Source organism: Neophocaena asiaeorientalis, unplaced genomic scaffold (genome assembly GCF_003031525.2).
Source record: "Neophocaena asiaeorientalis asiaeorientalis breed wild unplaced genomic scaffold, Neophocaena_asiaeorientalis_V1.1 scaffold40, whole genome shotgun sequence".
NCBI lineage: Eukaryota > Metazoa > Chordata > Mammalia > Artiodactyla > Phocoenidae > Neophocaena > Neophocaena asiaeorientalis.
Window position 1 is genome coordinate 5643273 of NW_020185335.1, and position 17674 is coordinate 5660946.

The following is a 17674-nucleotide window of genomic DNA, read 5'->3' on the forward strand; positions in this document are numbered from 1 at the left end:
CTTAAGGCCCCTCTTTCCTTTTAAGGAAGTTGTCCTAATTCTCCCATGGAAGCTAAAGAGTTATGCATAGGTTCTGAAGACCGACTTTTTATTTAGTGCCTGCTTGGAAGCTTATTTCTTGTCTTCAGTAATGTACTTGATCGCTTTAAAAAAGTTACAGCAGCAATACTTAGTGTTATGCCAGGCAAAACACTGTACAAGCATTATCTCATTTAAAGCTGATAACAACACTCGGGACTTCCCTGGTGGCGCAGTGGATAAGACTCTGTGCTGCCAAAGCAGGGGGCCCGGGTTTGATCCCTGGTCCAGGAACTAGAGCCCACGTGCATGCCGCAACTAAGGAGCCGGCGAGCCGCAACTAAGGAGCCCGCCTGCCGCAACGAAGACCTGAGGCAACCAAATAAATAAATATTAAAAAAAATAATAAAGCTGATAACGATACTATGAGGAAGGCACAGTGCTGTTAATATCTTAGTACTGTAGATGAATGCACCAATACACGAGGTCCCGTAGCTAGTAAGTAGCAACACTGAGAACGCAAGTCTCTGATATTGTCCGACTCCCAAACTGGACATCTTAACTCTTGGGACACTGCATCTCCAGCTCTGAAATGTCACATCTAGGATTCTAATTTAAAGTTCCAAAAACTGGATGAACTGCTGAAAAGGCGTTGTCACTGGGATCCAAGAGCATGCTATAACATTTACATTGTGCTATCGGGTTCCAACCTGAAAATGTTGTTTCTTGAACACGCTAATATCTGACTTAAGGATACGTGATTTTTAATCTCCTCAGTCCATTTTCCCCTGCATTTATAGAACTGTTGGATTTCACCATTGTTTTAACCGCTGAAGTACAACCTGCTTTATAGATTGACCCCTTCCGATAAATGATGAATTGTGCCGTACATCACGCGTTGGCTCAGTCAGGGAAGGGATAGTTTTGTAGTGTGAATTCCTGGTTTTGTATAATCCTGTGATTTTTTTGGAAGGCTCACGATGTGAAAAATCAGCCAGTTGTCTTTGCCTTCTTGTTTGCTTCAAAGCCTGAAAAACACGACCAGGTATCACCACTGCTATTAGGTGTGAGTGAGTTGGATTTGACAAGACACAGCACCACAAAGATCCCGATCGGGGCCTTGGAAGTACATCTGTGAGGCAGCTTCAAAGGTGTGGGCTGACACATTGAACCCCGACTACAGTTCTAATTCAACTCATCAACATTCCTCAGAGTTTAGTGAAGAGAAATAGTGTTCTCCGACCTGTCACAGAAGTATTTGCCATGAATTAACTGGAGGCCTGCACTTCAAATAGCAAATGGCAATCTCTAGACAAATGATGTGGCATCATGAAAGCACATCTGAGTCGTCCTCTGGAGTCTGGAGTTTCCTATCATCTGTTCTGAATTTATTCTCCATTACTTCTTTGCCTCTTTTGTGTTTTGTGTCTTCACCCCATCCCTGCTCCTTGGATAATCTCCTTTCCCTTACACTGATTTTATCGTGAGCCACATCTTTACTCATTTCAGCCCCTTCCCCTGGTGGGGGGCGGGGGATGCAGACAGCAGGGTCACAAGGAAGGAGCTGGCTGAGAAGGTAAGTCTCTGTCAGTGATGCTTGCACACTGTCAACTCAGTGATCAATGTGCCTGTCTACCTGGTCCCCCGCCACCCCATCATCTCCTTTTGCCAAAGAGCGGAGGAAGTTGTTTATTATAGTAATTTTCTTTAGATGTCTTTTTCTGCCTTGAAACTGGCCTGTGGTTAACCTATTTCTCACTTACTGTCATTACAAAGGCTGCTGCATGATTCTCTCTCGGTACACGATTCACTGGGAAAGGGTTTTCAAAGAGTTAAACACCCCCTTTTGCCTCTTAACAGAGAGAGAAAAAAAATCCTTAACATAAAGGAGAGCTTTCATTTTTAAGACTTTTTTTTAAAAAAAAAAGGAATGCTGTAAAAACACAGGGGATCATATTTCAGTCCTAGACTAGCAACCTGTGTTATCATGTCGTCCTGACTCACTGTTTATCAGACAGAGATGAAGTTACTTTATAAATGAAACACTCATGATGAATTTCCTCACCTACCCTCCAACTGCATGACAGTTTGATGGAGAATATGACTCATTCACTGTTGTGTGTGAGAGAGAGACAGATAGAGAAACAGAGACAGAGAAAGAGAATAAAGGAGAGGAAGAAGAAAGGGGGGAGGGGCACGAGGGGAGGAAGGGGGAGGTGGGAGAAGTGGGGGGAGAGAACTAGCAAAAAAGGCTGATCTTCAGTCACTTCTAAAGAATGTATCATCCCTAAGTGGACACCTTCACTAATCACGAAAAGAAAAGAGAATTTTTGTGTTTTTCATTCTCATTGCCAAGGCTCCCTAAAATTATATCTTAAACGGGCCTTTTGCACTGCACTTATACAAAGGACAAAACCAGTGACCTTACATTACCTATAGCTCAATCTCAAAACGGAAAAACATTAAATTTTCAGCCATACTCAAAACGCCCAGCATATAGACGTCTACTTCAGATTAAATGATTATTTTTCAACGAAGACGTGTAAATTTCAACTCTGAACTTCAGTTTTCACATTTCTACCACTTCAACATCTAATTCCTTGTACAAGACACACACATACACACGCACACGCACACGCACACACACAGTTTAGCTATGTGATGTGCAGAAGATTTAGTTTTCCTTGTGTTCCCAAACCCAGTAAAATAAATACGGTAGGTCTATGCATAGTATCCTGAAGACTATTGAAACATAAGCTGACTTTTAAATCTTTCAGATGACTAATGAGTGCACTAGTTCAATGAGAAATTCCTTAGACTCCACGCCAGACTCATGTTGTAGGGGATAAGCTGAAATAAAGAAAGATGTGGAAATTATCTAGTTTATAATAACTGTGTCTGTAGTGATCTCAGAAAGTATATGGTTGCCAAATCAATATTGATTTCTTTCTGTGCTGGGGTGTGCACGTGTGTGAGTCATTTTCCCCTGGGCAATGCAGAAATATGATACAGGGTCATGAACATTAGCTCCATTTCTCCAAGTCATTTACATGTATATGTATGTCTGTACTTCAAAATAAAAAGTTGATTGATGGACTTAAATAATGCCTAAAAATTTAAGACCTCAGACAATCATATAAATCCTTGATTACCCTTAGGAATTTCCTCTTGGCCACTGAGGAAATTAAGGGGCCAGCTCACTCTAAATTGACATCCACCTGTTGCTAATGTTGGACCATGTAGAATCCGGGTTCCGAGAAGAATGAAGGTTTGTAACAGAGACGGTATTTGAAAATTAGGCAGGCACATGACTTGGTGATAAAAGTGAAAATCTGTTTTCCATTTAAACTGAGCTTCCCTATGAAGACATTCTGTAAAGTTCTGACATTAAAAATACCCAGAAGCAGAAGACACTTTTGTGTCAGGCCATGCACTTATTTCTTGAGGTTAACTGACAGCAGTCAATCTGTCCCAGGACTGCATTACCCCTGCCTTGCACTAGAAAACACCCAGAAATAAGTGAAAAGATCTGTTAAACCCACCACCCTGGGAGGGCAAGTTGCTGTTCTCCCAGATTAAGGTAAGTCAACTGTGAGCTAACTGGTCAGCAAGCTCTTACGTGTAAATTATTCACTTTGGGAAAGGCAAGCCTTTCAGAAAGCAGATCGATTCTTCAAATGCAATTGAGGAGATCAAATTTCAATATTTAAATGCCCTTCACTGTACTTAACTTTCAACTGTACAATTCTAGGACTAGTCCTAAGAGACGATGAAATCCAGTGGTTTTTAAAATGTGTACCGCAGAAGTCTAAGCCTTTCAGAGAACTTCAGATTACGACTGTGGTTTGGGATAGAAGGGCAGAAATGGGGAGGAGAGGCTGGCCTCTGGGCCCTGTCACTCTTGACTTTGGTCAGAGAAAGTCTCCTTGCACTCGATTTATTGTCTCCATGTATGATTTTTCAACTTGGAAAGAAGATTCTACTATTTATTTATTTTATTTTTAATATTTATTTATTTCTTTGGTTGCACCAGGTCTCAGTTGCAGGAGGTGGGCTCCTTAGTTGCAGCACGTGGGCTCCTTAGTTGCGGCAGGCAGGCTCCTTAGTTGCGGCTCGTGGGCTCTTTAGTTGTGGCATGTGAACTCTTAGTTGCGGCATGCATGTGGGATCTAGTTCCCTGACCAGGGATCAAAACTGGGCCCCCTACGTTGTGAACGTGGAGTCTTATCCACTGTGCCACCAGGGAAGTCCTTCTACTCTTTAAATGAGTGAATGAATTTTATCATTGGATGTCATTCATTCAGTAAATTTTTGTTTCTGAGTGACCACGACGTTCCAGATACTGTGCCAATTGTGGAATCTACGAAGAGGAGTTAAGTCATCTTTTGGCAACATAGGGTTTCAGGTGCTTACAAGTGCTTCAAGACAGTGTTACAGGACAGAGTAGAAGATATTAGTTTAGTCTGGGGAAATCATTTCCCAAATGAGAAGACTGGGCCTCAGATAGTTTAAGTGACTCACGCAAAGTGACAGAGGAGTATCTGAGTGACCCGTATCACCAACTATTTATAGAGATGTTCCCTGTTCAAACCCACGTTGCTTCCAAAAAGAATGGGATCAGCCTACCAAAACTCGCTCTTTACATTTTTTAAAGACCTGAGACTATAATGATTTGCTGACATGATTTATGTCTTAACCATTGGTGCATCTCCAATGTCTATACAGGGCTGGGCCCAAACGGGCACTCAACAAAAGTTTAGTTTTCTTCTATCAGACGTCAAGAGAAAATAAACAGAGGAATACTGCTTTGAAGGTAGCTACCTAAATCAACACATGCCAAAGTAGATGAAGATAAGACTTAGCTAAGCTATCGGGAGGATCTGATTAAAATAAATGAATGAGATATAAAAAGGGACATTATCCTTACACTGCTATCCTCACGTGTTCTGGCAAACACACCCTTCTGCTGAATTTTACACTATACTACGAGCTCAGTGAACGTGCAGTCATTTTAAGCGGCCAAGAGAGAAAATGCTTCCTTTCACAGACTTATACTTTCTGCGGATAGAACAGCACTTTCCATTTTGGTAGGTTCCCACTTTCATCATCCCACAGGATTGTGAAACACATTCAACATATCGTATTGGACTGAACATATTTTTGGCTCCAAAAGTATTCATTTTCGTTCAATTCATAGTTGCATGGAAAGGCATATGACTTTCTTTAACTTCCTTTAAAGAAGAAGGCCATGGATTACTTGGCTGTTGATATATAGCCTAGTTTGGGAAGATGTAATTTATCGCTTATTGTGATTTTCAGTTTTTAAAGTCACTGTGTTCTCTCGATTTTGGAAAGGCGTGAGCATGTGATAAAAACTGACCTGAAATTTGATGATGTTCTCCTGAGAGCAATAAAGTACAATTTAAATATTACAGTCATTAGCCCAAATTCTTTGAAAAGATAAAATAGACATAATACGAGGTTACTGGATTGGATTTTTAAAAATCTCCTAAAATAGTTGCAAGTTTTGAATGAAACCATAACTCCTTTAAAAAATACAAGCAAGGCATGACCAATCAATCATACATGTTTCCCTCTGGAATATTTTCAGACAAGTCACATTCTTAGGACATCAATTGAAGCTTTCATGGAATCTGTAAGTGGAATGTATACATAAAGTAAGACTTCGTAAAAACAACAGCTAAGCAAATGTGACCTTACTGCATTGTGGTGAAACTACAATTTTGTATTTATAGAGATCTTATTATAGTTTTTACCCTATTTATATAGTTGGGAAAATTATTTTATAAAACCGTACATATCCAGTTGAACCTGGGGAAGACTTTATGTTTTTATAATTTTACTAGATCTATCCAATAATTTATCCTTACATTTTGATTGTTTGTGTGTTTGCTTTTTTCCCCCCGAGGAGGCGTCTGTATCTGCAAGGACAATCCAGCTGTTTTTGTTTGTTTCTTAGTTTGTTTTCTGGCCGTGCCCCATGGCTTGTGGGATCTTAGTTCCTCCACCAGGGATTGAACCCAGGCCCTCGGCAGAGAGAAAGAGGAGTCCTAACCACTGGACCGCCTGGGAATTCCCTGCAAGAAAATCGATGACGAACCTGACCGATTCTGCAGAACTCCATCACCAATTGAGGCCACCCTTCCATTTCTCAAAAATAGCTCCTAATCGTCAGGAAAATGTTTGGACCTGGTGAACAGTCCAAAGATTTACGTTTAATCAGCACTAAATAATGGAGATGAGTGAGATAAGGAGTTACGCTTCAATTAAGCAAAGCCCAAATAAAAATTCTCGGCTTCAGGCTGGCATAGCGTTCGGTGACAATGTGGCCATTATCTGGTCAATCTGATCAACACAGACAATGACAGGGGACATTCAGGTTCTAAAGATGAAAGTCAGAAGGAACTCTGTGATTCTGCTTTGCACTTTCCATCACTTCTTGTCTCATTCTTTGTTGTGTTTTCCCGCAGATAACGTATGTTTAACAGCAAACCTTAAATTACAAACAGAACTGTGAAAACCTACTGGAATGGCTTTGTGATTATGAAGAAAACTGGACAGAGAAACAGCAACAACAAAAAATGCTTGTCATCAAGTAGTAAAACACATATTTCTTACGAGGAATCATTTGGACCTAGTTCTGGTTGCCCGGGGCAGAAGCCCTGAGAGACACCCGCCTTCCAATTTGGTAACTTTCTAGCCACAGAACTTGGTTTGTGTACATCTGCTTAGAGATGGATCAAAGGCCTCGTGGCAAAACTAATGAAACCATGCTGCTCTAAAACGAATCCCCTGCAAGCTAAATATACCTCTCTAAAGAAAATACACCTTTTCTAAAGAAATGGAAAAGATGTTTGCTGCTCAAATGCTTGATAGAAAAGAAATAAATATATGCACCTAAAAAATTAGGACTGAATAAAAAGTCTCAAAATCTTTAACCAGAAAGTTCGATTCCTATGCCTTAGGTGTAATTACAGGGTGATTTTAGGGCCTTGATTCATTGCTGAGCTCCAAACTACCCTAAAGATAGTCTAATTTGATTTGGGGTTCCTAATCTCATCTTCTGAAATAAAAGAAACAACCCAATCAAAAAATGGGCGGATGATCTTAATAGACATTTCTCCAAAGAAGACATACAGATGGCCGAAAAGATGCTCAACATCACGAATTATGGGAGAAATGCAAATCAAAACTACAACGAGGTATCAGCTCGCACTGGTCAGAATGGCCATCATCAAAAAGTCTACAAACAATAAATGCTGGAGAGGGTGTGGAGAACAGGGAACCTTCCTACACTGTTGGTGGGAATGTAGATTGGTGCAGCCACTATGGAGAACAGTATGGAGGTTCCTTAAAAAACTAAAAATAGAACTACCATATGATCCAGCAATCCCACTCCTGGGCATTTATCCAGACAAAACCGTAATTCGGAAAGATACACGCACCCCAGTGTTCACTGAAGCACTATTCACAATAGCCGGGACATGGAAGGAACCTAAATGTCCACCGACAGAGGAACGGATAAAGAAGATGTGGTACATGTATACAATGGAATACTATTCAGCCATAAAAACGAATGAAATAATGGTATTTGCAGCAACATGGATGGACCTAGAGATTATCACACTAAGTGAAGTAAGTCAGACAGAGAAAGAAAAATACCATATGATATCACTCATGTAGGGAATCTAATTTTTTTTTTTTTTTTTTTTTTTTTTTTTTTTTTACTGTGTCCCCTGCATCGGCAGGCGGACTCTCAACCACTGCGCCACCAGGGAAGCCCGGGAATCTAATTTTTAAAAAATTATACAAATGAACTTATTTATAAAACAATCATGCAGATTTAGAAAACAAACTTACGGTTACCAAAGGGGAAATGTGGCAGCCAGGGATAAATTAGGAGCTTGGCGGTGCTTTGTGTCCACCTTGAGGGGTGGGATAGGGAGGGGGAGAGGGAGACGCAAGAGGGAGGGGATATGGGGATATATGCATATGTATAGCTGATTCACTGTGTTATAAAGCAGAAACTAACACACCATTGTAAAGCAATTATACTCCAATTAAGATGTTAAAAAAACAAATATGTAAACACACACACACACAAATTAGGAGCTTGGGATTAACACACACACACACATTCACACACACACGCTACTATATATAAAGTAGATAATCAACAAGGACCTACTGTATAGCACAAGGAACTCTACTCAATACTCTGTAATAACCTATATGGGTAAACAATCTGAAAAAGAATAGATACGTGTATATGTATAATTGAACCACTTTGCTGTACACCTGAAACTAACACAACATTGTAAATCAACTATATTCCAATATAAAAAAAAAAAGACCTGAGAGGGTTGGAAGAATATTTCCTAAAGACAGCTGCTCTCAATTGTGAAATCTTTGCAGGACCTTCTATCACACAGACAGAGATGACAGGACCTAGTATCTCAAGTTCACAAGATAATGGGAAATTAACTCACGGTCAAGACCTAGGGCCAGGGTTGCAAACTCAAATATCTACTGGGACCAGAAGTTCCTTTTTCGTGAAAGGTGTCAAAATCTATATTTTTATAAGAAATCACCTGATATTAAACCTCTGATCCATTTTTTAAAAATTATGAAGATCTGGGAGCTGGATTTGGCCTGTGGTTGCCAGTTTGCTCATCATGGTCTGAGGTTTAGGTTTTTAAAAAATATATCTGTTATATGCTCAGAAGGCAGAAGTATGGTAACAGTTAGAAACGTTATGTGCCAAGCACTCTGTAAGCACTGAAGTTATCTTAAATTCTTCTTATGCTAGCACTGACAGTTAGCTGGTATTGTTTGCCCATTTTTACAAATGTGGACATTAAGTGACACAGAGGTGAAGATACTTGTCCAAGTTACATAGCTAATTACAAGTCTGTACTCTTAACCATACAATGGGTACAACATCTGACTTAGAATCCAAAGTTATGTTTAGTCTATATACAACGGAATATTACTCAGTCATTAAAAAGAATGCCATTTGCAGCAACATGGATGGACCTAGAGATTAATATACTAAGTGAAGGAAGTCAGACAGACAAAAACAAATATCATATGATATCACTTATATGGAGAATCTAAAAAAAAGAGATGCAGATAAACTTATTTACAAAACAGATATAGACTCATAGTCTTAGAGAATGAACTTCCGGTTGCCAGGGGGAAGGGTGGGGGGAAGAGATAGATTGGTAGTTTGGGATTGACATGTACACACTGTTATATTTAAAATAGATAACCAACAAAGACCTACTGTATAGCACAGGGAACTCTGCTCGATACTCTGTATTAACCTAAATGGGAAAAGAATTTGAAAAAGAATAGATACATGTATATGTATAACTGAATCATTTTGCTGTACACCTGAAACTAACACAACATTGTTAATCAAATATACTCTAATATAAAATAAAAATTAAAAAAATAAAAAACGCAGTGCTTAAGAATCCGCCTGCCAATGCAAGGGACACGGGTTCTATCCCTGGTCGGGGAAGATCCCACATGTGGTGGAGCAACTAAGCCCGTGCGCCACAACTACTGAGCCTGAGCTCTAGAGCCCACAAGCCACAACTACTGAGCCCACACACCACAACTACTGAAGCCCGCGCACCCTAGAGCCTGCGCAACGCAACTACGGAAGCCCGTGCGCTCTAGGGCCTGCATGCCACAACTACTGAGCCCGTGTGCTGCAACTACTGAAGCCCGTACACCTAGAGCCCGTGCTCCACAACAAGAGAAGCCACCACAATGAGAAGCCCGCACACCACAATGAAGAGTAGCCCCTGCTCACTGCAAATAGAGATAGACCGCGTGCAGCAACGAAGACCCAACACAGCCAAAAAAAAAAAAATGTATTTCATAGCAAAAATTAAAATAAAATAAAATAGGTCCCTTCAAGGGGGAAAAAAGTTATATGTAGTCATACTTTTAAACTATCTTTTTTTATTCATCTTCCTTAGTCAATGTTTAAGACTAGTACCTTAAATAATAACAATAATAGTTGAATTAAGCTTATGTTTCCTTGATTCCAGAAGAGTATAGCAGTATGACTGGACTGAGAGGAGATATCATACTTGTAGATGGAAAAGATTTGGGCTCCAATTCAACTCTGCTTTTTTCCTAGCTATGTGAGTTAGGCAAATCTTTTAACATTTCTTCACACTTCATTGCTTATTTTTCTGGCAAGTCAGTGAGGTAGGTTTTCTATCCCAATTTTGCAAGTGAGAAATTGAAACTCCACGTGACTAACAGGAGTGCGTGGTCACATGAGTCCTCAGTACATGGTGGCCACGACTTCTACACAACCTCAAGCAAATCACGTGCCTCTGAAAGTGCACGATTAGCCCCGTTTTACACACTGGAAAAAGCAAACCCAGAGACGTGACGAGGACCAAAGAAAATGTACCCAGGATAATTGCGTTACAGAGTCATTTGCAGACATGGTGGCTGTTTTTGTTATCCTCATCATTACCCACTTATTTTTTTTCTTTTCTCACCTCTAAAGAAATGATAGCTTACAAAAGTAAGGTGGTTTGCTATGACTAACACTTTCCGGACATCAAGCAAGTGTGCTTTCTGTTACATCACTCTGCCTCCTAGGCCAGCGGATCTATGTGACGAACAGCCACAATGGATGATCCCAACAGCAGACACAGACAAAAACTGGAATCACGTAAAGACGATTCCTTGTATATTCCTCAGCATTCAGAACAGCCAAGTGTACCCGTGAAAGGTTGGCATCTGCATGTGGACATCAACACATTCTCTCCGGGACCCATTGGATCCCTGCCCGCTTCCCCCAGATGGAGCTGCTGTCTTTTCCCCTTTGCACATTGAGATTTAGCCTATTAGGAGACAAATTTGAACTAGGATTTTTTTAAGCTAGCTCAAATTGGGGTCATCACTATAAATTCCACAAGAGGCACTGAGAACTGAATAAAGAGAAGGGGCTTACTTCAAAGACCAGGGTCTCATTGGTGGGTCCCAGCGCGGACAGGCGTTCTGGGTGGTTGAAGGTGCGCTGGTACTCAAACACCGTCCCCGCGAAGGCGAACTCCCCTGGCCAGTCGATGCTCCAGCCCCCCGTGAGGTAATACTTGTGACTGAGGCTTCGGACGGCGAGGTAACTGGAGGATATCTGAAGCTCCTGGACCTCGATGCTGCGGGCGCCCGGTGGGACGGTGACAACCGGATAATATTCTAAGTGGAAAAGAACAGAACATTTCTGACATCCACATCGTGCGTTGGAGATGGGCTCAGAGACAGGTAGTGGCCATTTTTACAGAGTGGGGTGTTTGATCATCAGCTGACACTCATTTCTACTCTTATGAAGTGAAAACACTCAGTTATTTCATTTTCCAAGTGGTAGGAACACCAGAGAGAGAAAATGGGTGACCTTTTCCCAAGCACGTGTGTGTGGACAGAAAACGCTCTTCCCTTTTCCCGAACCACAAAGGCCATGCAACTCAAGGATGCTTTTTATTTTTAATCTACCTGGAAAGAACTTGGAGCCACCTATTCTCAACAGTGATGTGAAGAAGACAGGGCTGAAAGTTCAATTCTACGCAAGATCATGAGAGAATTGCTTCAAATATTCATCTGACATTTTAAGTGTGGACCATCTAAGTTTCATAATTCTTTGTTTAACAAATGCACGTGGGGCATATGGCAGCCTGGTCAGAATATTGAAATTGCTAAGCAGAAAGGCGTTTGCTGAACACCCCACTGGGATGTATGTATTGATGAAACTACTCACACGAAAAACCCACCGATCCTCCCTTGCTCTTGCATAAGCGCCAAAAGCCATCATCTACTGTGTGTCAGGTGAGTTAGTAAAAGGCTCAAGCGTACTGAGCATGACTTAAGTTTGCTCAGCAGCAAAGGGTGTGTCCCACCAATGACAGCACTGAATTTGCAGCATCACTTACCATTCGCTTTGTGCTGGTTGAGGTACAGGCCTTTATAAAACTTGCAAGTTGAATTGTCACCTTTGCAAACCCCACAGGCATCTGAAACTGCTTTGGAGCCAAGTTCATGATCGCATCCCACTGGCTGTAACCAAAAAAAAAAAAAAAAAAAAAAAAAAAAAAAAAAAAAAAAAAAAAGGGAGAAAAGAAAAAGACTATAGAAGCCAGTAGCTTAGAATAACCAAGAGGTACATGGTTTTCCATATTTACTGAACATTAGGAAGGTAGGGCAGATTTACGGTTAAAAGCAGAGTCTCAAGTTTGACTAGGCATTCAAATCCTAGGCATTCAAATCTGTCATGACTGGATGTAAGATCAGGTAAGTTACATAACTTACAGACATCTGTAAAACTGGAATGAAACGTCACCACTGCTACTAATGGGAGGGGAATTTATTCAGGCCAGCTCTACCAGTGAAAAATAAAAATGCTGGGACACCACCCCCTTCCCCACCACGAACACACACACAACCCTTAAAAGATCACAGAGCTCACAATCAAATTAAGACCAAAGAGAAAGTGGATCCCGGAAGAAAAAGAAAAACTAATCTGAAATAAACAGAGTGCTATTTCCAAACACACTTACGAGGTTCTAATCACAGAGTGAAAATACTTAGTGAACACGAAAGAAAAGTCTACTACTACTATTATTTACATTCTAATTGAATTTTGACAACTACTGTGTAAAGTAGAATATATCATCATCGCCATATGTGGAAAGAGTGAAAAGGCAACTCAAAACACTGGACGGGGGTCATGCAGAAATTAAGAGGGAATTTGGAGATAAAACTCACATCCAACTGGAAAATGTTACCCTCTTCCCCCCACACCACCTGCTTTTATCCAGACCCAAGAATCTCTTGGAACACTTCTTACGCTATGCATTTGATAGGAGGCAACACAAGCATGACCATACACCCCAAAGCAGAGATGTTCTCTTACTTCACAAATCCCATCAATGCAAACATCATTTTTGTGTGGGGAGCAAGGAGTTCCGTCTTTCACCTTGCTGGACATGGCAAAAAAGAATTCAAAGTTCTCAGCCTTGCAGTACAGCTTACATCGATCTTCCTCTAGAAGCAAAGAGATCAAAAGAGGTCATGGTCAAGAGGAAATCATAGGAAAATGACACGAGTACCAAAAAGATGAGTTAAATTTAATTAGAAAGCTATTACGATCAAGATGGAAGATGTTACACACACTTTTCTGGGCAGATGTGTGTGGCTTTTAAAAATATGAGTTCCTTTTAGTAGTCCATATAAAGTCTGCTTTAACATTGATACATGAGAATTTTATTTCTCTAATCCTGAGTAACAGCCATAATACACGTGGTTGGTGGGTTGTGTCACTACCCTCCTTGGATAGTAGATATTTAAGGCTTTACAGGCCCTGAGGTCAGCCATTAACATTATGTAAATGAAGGACAATTGCTGTGTCCCAATAAAACGTTATTTTTTAAATTTTTTATTTTTTTTTTGCTGTACGCGGGCCTCTCACTGTTGTGGCCTCTCCCGTTGCGGAGCACAGGCTCCGGACGCGCAGGCTCAGCGACCATGGCTCACGGGCCCAGCCGCTCCGCGGCATGTGGGATCCTCCCGGACCGGGGCTCGAACCCGTGTCCCCGGCCTCGGCAGGCAGACTCTCAACCACTGCGCCACCAGGGAAGCCCTAAAACGTTATTTTTAAAAAACGGGCCAGATTTGGCCCACAGGTCATAGTCTGCTGACTGTGATTTAGGACACGGATTATTTTACATATTTATTCAGTCTGTTAAGAGCGAAAATTCTAGGCACTTTGGAAAAAAGGCATATGGTCAATAATGTTTATAAAACATACAGAAGAATCATATCATGAAAAGGAGGAGGAAGCAAACAAACTAAACATTCAGGTTAAAAAAATGTAATTTTTATTGATAATTAAGTCCCTGAGAAGTTTCTGGTATCACAGGCAAAAACAAAGAAGTATTATCTCTATAGAGCACTTGTTATCAGAAAGGAGTTGTGCCTATTTCTCCAATAGAAAGAGTTCTTTCTTGGCCAGGAATTCCAGATGACGTTTCTCCCATGAGACCTGATGTGCAACTGTGTGATATCCCTGATAACAGTTTTACAACAAACGTGTAAACAGTTTGCAAACGGTTGTGCTTCATGAAACCTCTCAATAAAAGACAAAGTCAAAAATATGAAGGCAGTGAAATTATTATGGTCCAAATATGCAGCCATGTGGATGGATTCCATTTTTTTCTCACCTAGGAATTCTTTCTAATAGAAGTTTTATCTCACGCCTCCTACCCTGTGCATATGAGATTAGGGAGCTGGAAGACATGTTACCCTCTTTTTTCTCCCTCATTCCCAGGAATTAACAAGTTCTAGAAAGTTCAGTTTTTCCAGTACAGGTTCCTGGGAAAGTTTAGGAACTAGTCTATTAGAAAGAAACAAAGAAGCCGGGGCAGGGGATAAATTAGGAGTTTGGGATTAACAGATACACACTACTATATATAAACAGATAAACAACAAGGTCCTTCCTACTCCATAGCACAGGGAACTATACTCAATATCTTGTAATAACCTGTAATGAAAAAGAATCTGGAAAAAAAAAAAAAATATATATATACACACCAACTGAATCACTTTCCTGTACACCTGAAACTAACACAACATTGTAAATCAACTATAGTTCAATTAAAAAAAAAGAAACAAGGGGCTTCCCCGGTGGCGCAGTGGTTGAGAGTCCGCCTGCTGATGCAGGGGACACGGGTTTGTGCCCCGGTCCGGGAAGATCCCACATGCTGTGGAGTGGCTGGGCCCGTGAGCCATGGCCAGTGAGCCTGCGCGTCCGGAGCCTGTGCTCCGCAACGGGAGAGGCCACAACAGTGAGAGGCCCGCGTACCGCAAAAAAAAAAAAGAAAAAAAAAGAAACAAGAAGAAGGAAACTCATCACTGGAAGACAAAGACTGTCTACGTTTATGAATAAATTCTTTCCCAAACTGCATGAATGGCACAGACCTTCAAATCATGGTCAGTCTTTTCGATTTTAAATAAGTATCAAAAGGAGAAGAGGGAAGGATGAGAAGGCCTTAACTTTTCTGTCTCCCCACTCTAGGATGTGCGACCCTAAGTGTCTGTTTTTTATTCTTTATTTTTTGGCCAAGTGGCATGTGGGATCTTAGTTCCCTGACCAGGGATAGAACCCATGCCCCCTGCAGTGGAAGCGCGGAGTCTAAACCACTGGACCGCCAGGGAAGTTCCTGGGGTCTCTGTTTTATTCAATGTACTCGCCGCTGTATCTAGCAGAGTGTCTCCCAGGCAGTAAGTACTCAGTCAACATCTGTTGAGTGAATGAATGAAATGCCAGGCTCCCTACCTGGTAAAAACTGCAATAATATTAGTGAAAGAAATTTGAAATCAAAAACCATTTTATAAGTCACAAAGTTTATCTGCTTCACTTTCTCTTTATGTATTGAACCCACAACTTATCTAAAGGATGATAACAACAGATTCTGTGCACGCTATATTTAAAGGAAGATGTGGGAAAGACCAAGGGTTATCCAAGACGACAAAGCAAAGGAAGGACAAGAGACTCTTGTAGGAAGAACCATAGATGAGAAACATGGAATTAGGGGTGAATACAGCCAAGAGAAAATAAGTCTTCAAGTGTCAGAACTGAGAGCAACTGCAGCTATCCTAAATGTTCGTGGGAACCTGCTGCACGGTACCCTTCCTAGGTAATTTCTTAGTTCCTGACAGAATGTCTCCAGTGATAGAGCATTTACTGCTCAGGATGGGACACGCTTCCATTAAGGACAGTTGATATTTATTTATTCATTTGTTCCAAGTGCTGTTCTTACGTGAGAGAGATACAAGCATACTCAAAACGGACAGAGGCTTCAACCCTGGGGAACCTAATAATTCTTGTGGGGAGAAAGATAATGAATAAATGCCAATATAATATCAATTCTCGCACCAAGAGCAATGAAGAATAAAGCAGGGCAAAGGATTCAGAAAATGACAGGAAGGAAGGTCTCTCTGAGGACACGGCCACAGGAACCATAGGAATTTCTGAGCACGTGAATTAATTGTTTTCAGAAGCAATTTCCAATAAATTGAAATCTCCCTCTGTTCAATCTCTCTTTGAATTTTTGAAGGTAACTAGTTTCTCTCCTACAGTCAACATCTGTCAGTCCCTCACTGCTTTCTCCTAAGACACAGATTTCAGAATTTTAATGTCGGTCCCAATTTGTGCTTTTAGACAAGCAGCTTTTGGACCCAGAACTAGATTCACACTCCTGCAACGGCTGGGCTGGTGTTGAGCAAAGCTGTAGTACCATCCCCTTGGATTTGGAGATGTTACTTGTCATAACGAGGTCTCTGATCACATTAGCTTCTTTTTGGTCTCTGATTATATAGGTTCATTCTGAGCTTTCGCACAGAAGCAGTCCTCCATCTTATTTCCCATGAATTATCATTAAATTTGGTCTCTTCCCATCCTGCATACGTACAATTGGGATTCACGTTAATCCCTTTTCCAAAGGAAGAGTGGACGAGTTCTGATAAAGCAAGTGAATGGCGAAAATGAAAAGGAAACAACCAAAATGGTGACAGCTTATTCTGCACAGGTAACACAAAGTACGTTAAATTTGGTACTTGTACTTTGTACATATGGTAACAAGAATAAATTCTGATGCTCAGCCAAGATCAAATCAAATCAACATAAAAGGTCAAATACAAGCCATTACTTTAAGGTATAATAAGTACCAAGAACTTAATACAGAGACATTTTTTATTCATGATGCGTGTGTGTGTGTGTGTGCGTGTGTGTGTGTGTGTACACTCTGCAAAGCCTTTCCATGCTTGTAATCATCTACCACCTCAGGTACCGAGTGTGGTGTCTCTATGGGGCATATATGGTTTCATGAGTTTTTGGTCTGGACAATTCATACCAATTTCAATTAACGTCCCTGGGAGACTTAATTGCTGAAATGTCAAAGGTAAGTTTAGAAACGTAAGTACATTCCAAACACATGAACTCTTCATGTGGGAGGAAAGGGGTGTCTTGTGGAAAAAAAAAAAAAAAGTGTGGAAAAATAAACAAAACCTAAAGAAATGAATGAAAAACTGGGCCAGGACGGGTCTGGGGAATGAAAGGTAAACATGGAAACTTTTTTACACAGGCAGCAACTTCTTCTGTGCTGTTCACTCACGTTACTGTTCACATAGAAACATATTTGTTTGAGGTTCGTAGAGACCAAATTACCTTCCACTTTCGTATAGGGTTTCCACTGGTAGAACCATCCACGGAAAGGTTTGCTGTTATATTCTGCACACTGCTGGGCTCGAAAATCCAAGCTATTTTCATTACAAGGGTTAATACTGCACAGCTGATGTACACGGCTAGAGCCATGACAGAACTTGCCACCATACTGAGGCCTAAAAGGAAAATTAAAGATCTTCAATACTAGCAATCAAAAGGCTATTAGTCACAGGCAATAATATAAGGAGGGACAGTCAAGATGATCATGGTCACAGTGTATGCAGTCCATTACAAAAATGGAAATATGTAGTCTACTACCCTTGTGTCCCAACCCTTCTTATACCCACGGCAGACATAACTAATCAATCAAGGATTTTTCTTTTTCTT

The 17674-nt window shown here is 40.8% G+C and overlaps 1 protein-coding gene across 1 annotated transcript in view; it reads right to left on the reverse strand.

Annotated features, from left to right (window-relative positions):
• The window catches only part of ADAMTS18 (ADAM metallopeptidase with thrombospondin type 1 motif 18), a 155268-nt gene that overhangs the window by 35242 nt on the left and 102352 nt on the right, over positions 1–17674 (reverse strand). Inside the window, exons 15-18 of the mRNA XM_024735716.1 lie at positions 17291–17463; positions 12980–13110; positions 12000–12123; positions 11027–11271 (exon numbers count right to left, since the gene is read on the reverse strand). Coding sequence (XP_024591484.1) covers positions 11027–11271; positions 12000–12123; positions 12980–13110; positions 17291–17463 — 673 coding nt within the window. The remainder of the gene's footprint in view (positions 1–11026; positions 11272–11999; positions 12124–12979; positions 13111–17290; positions 17464–17674) is intronic.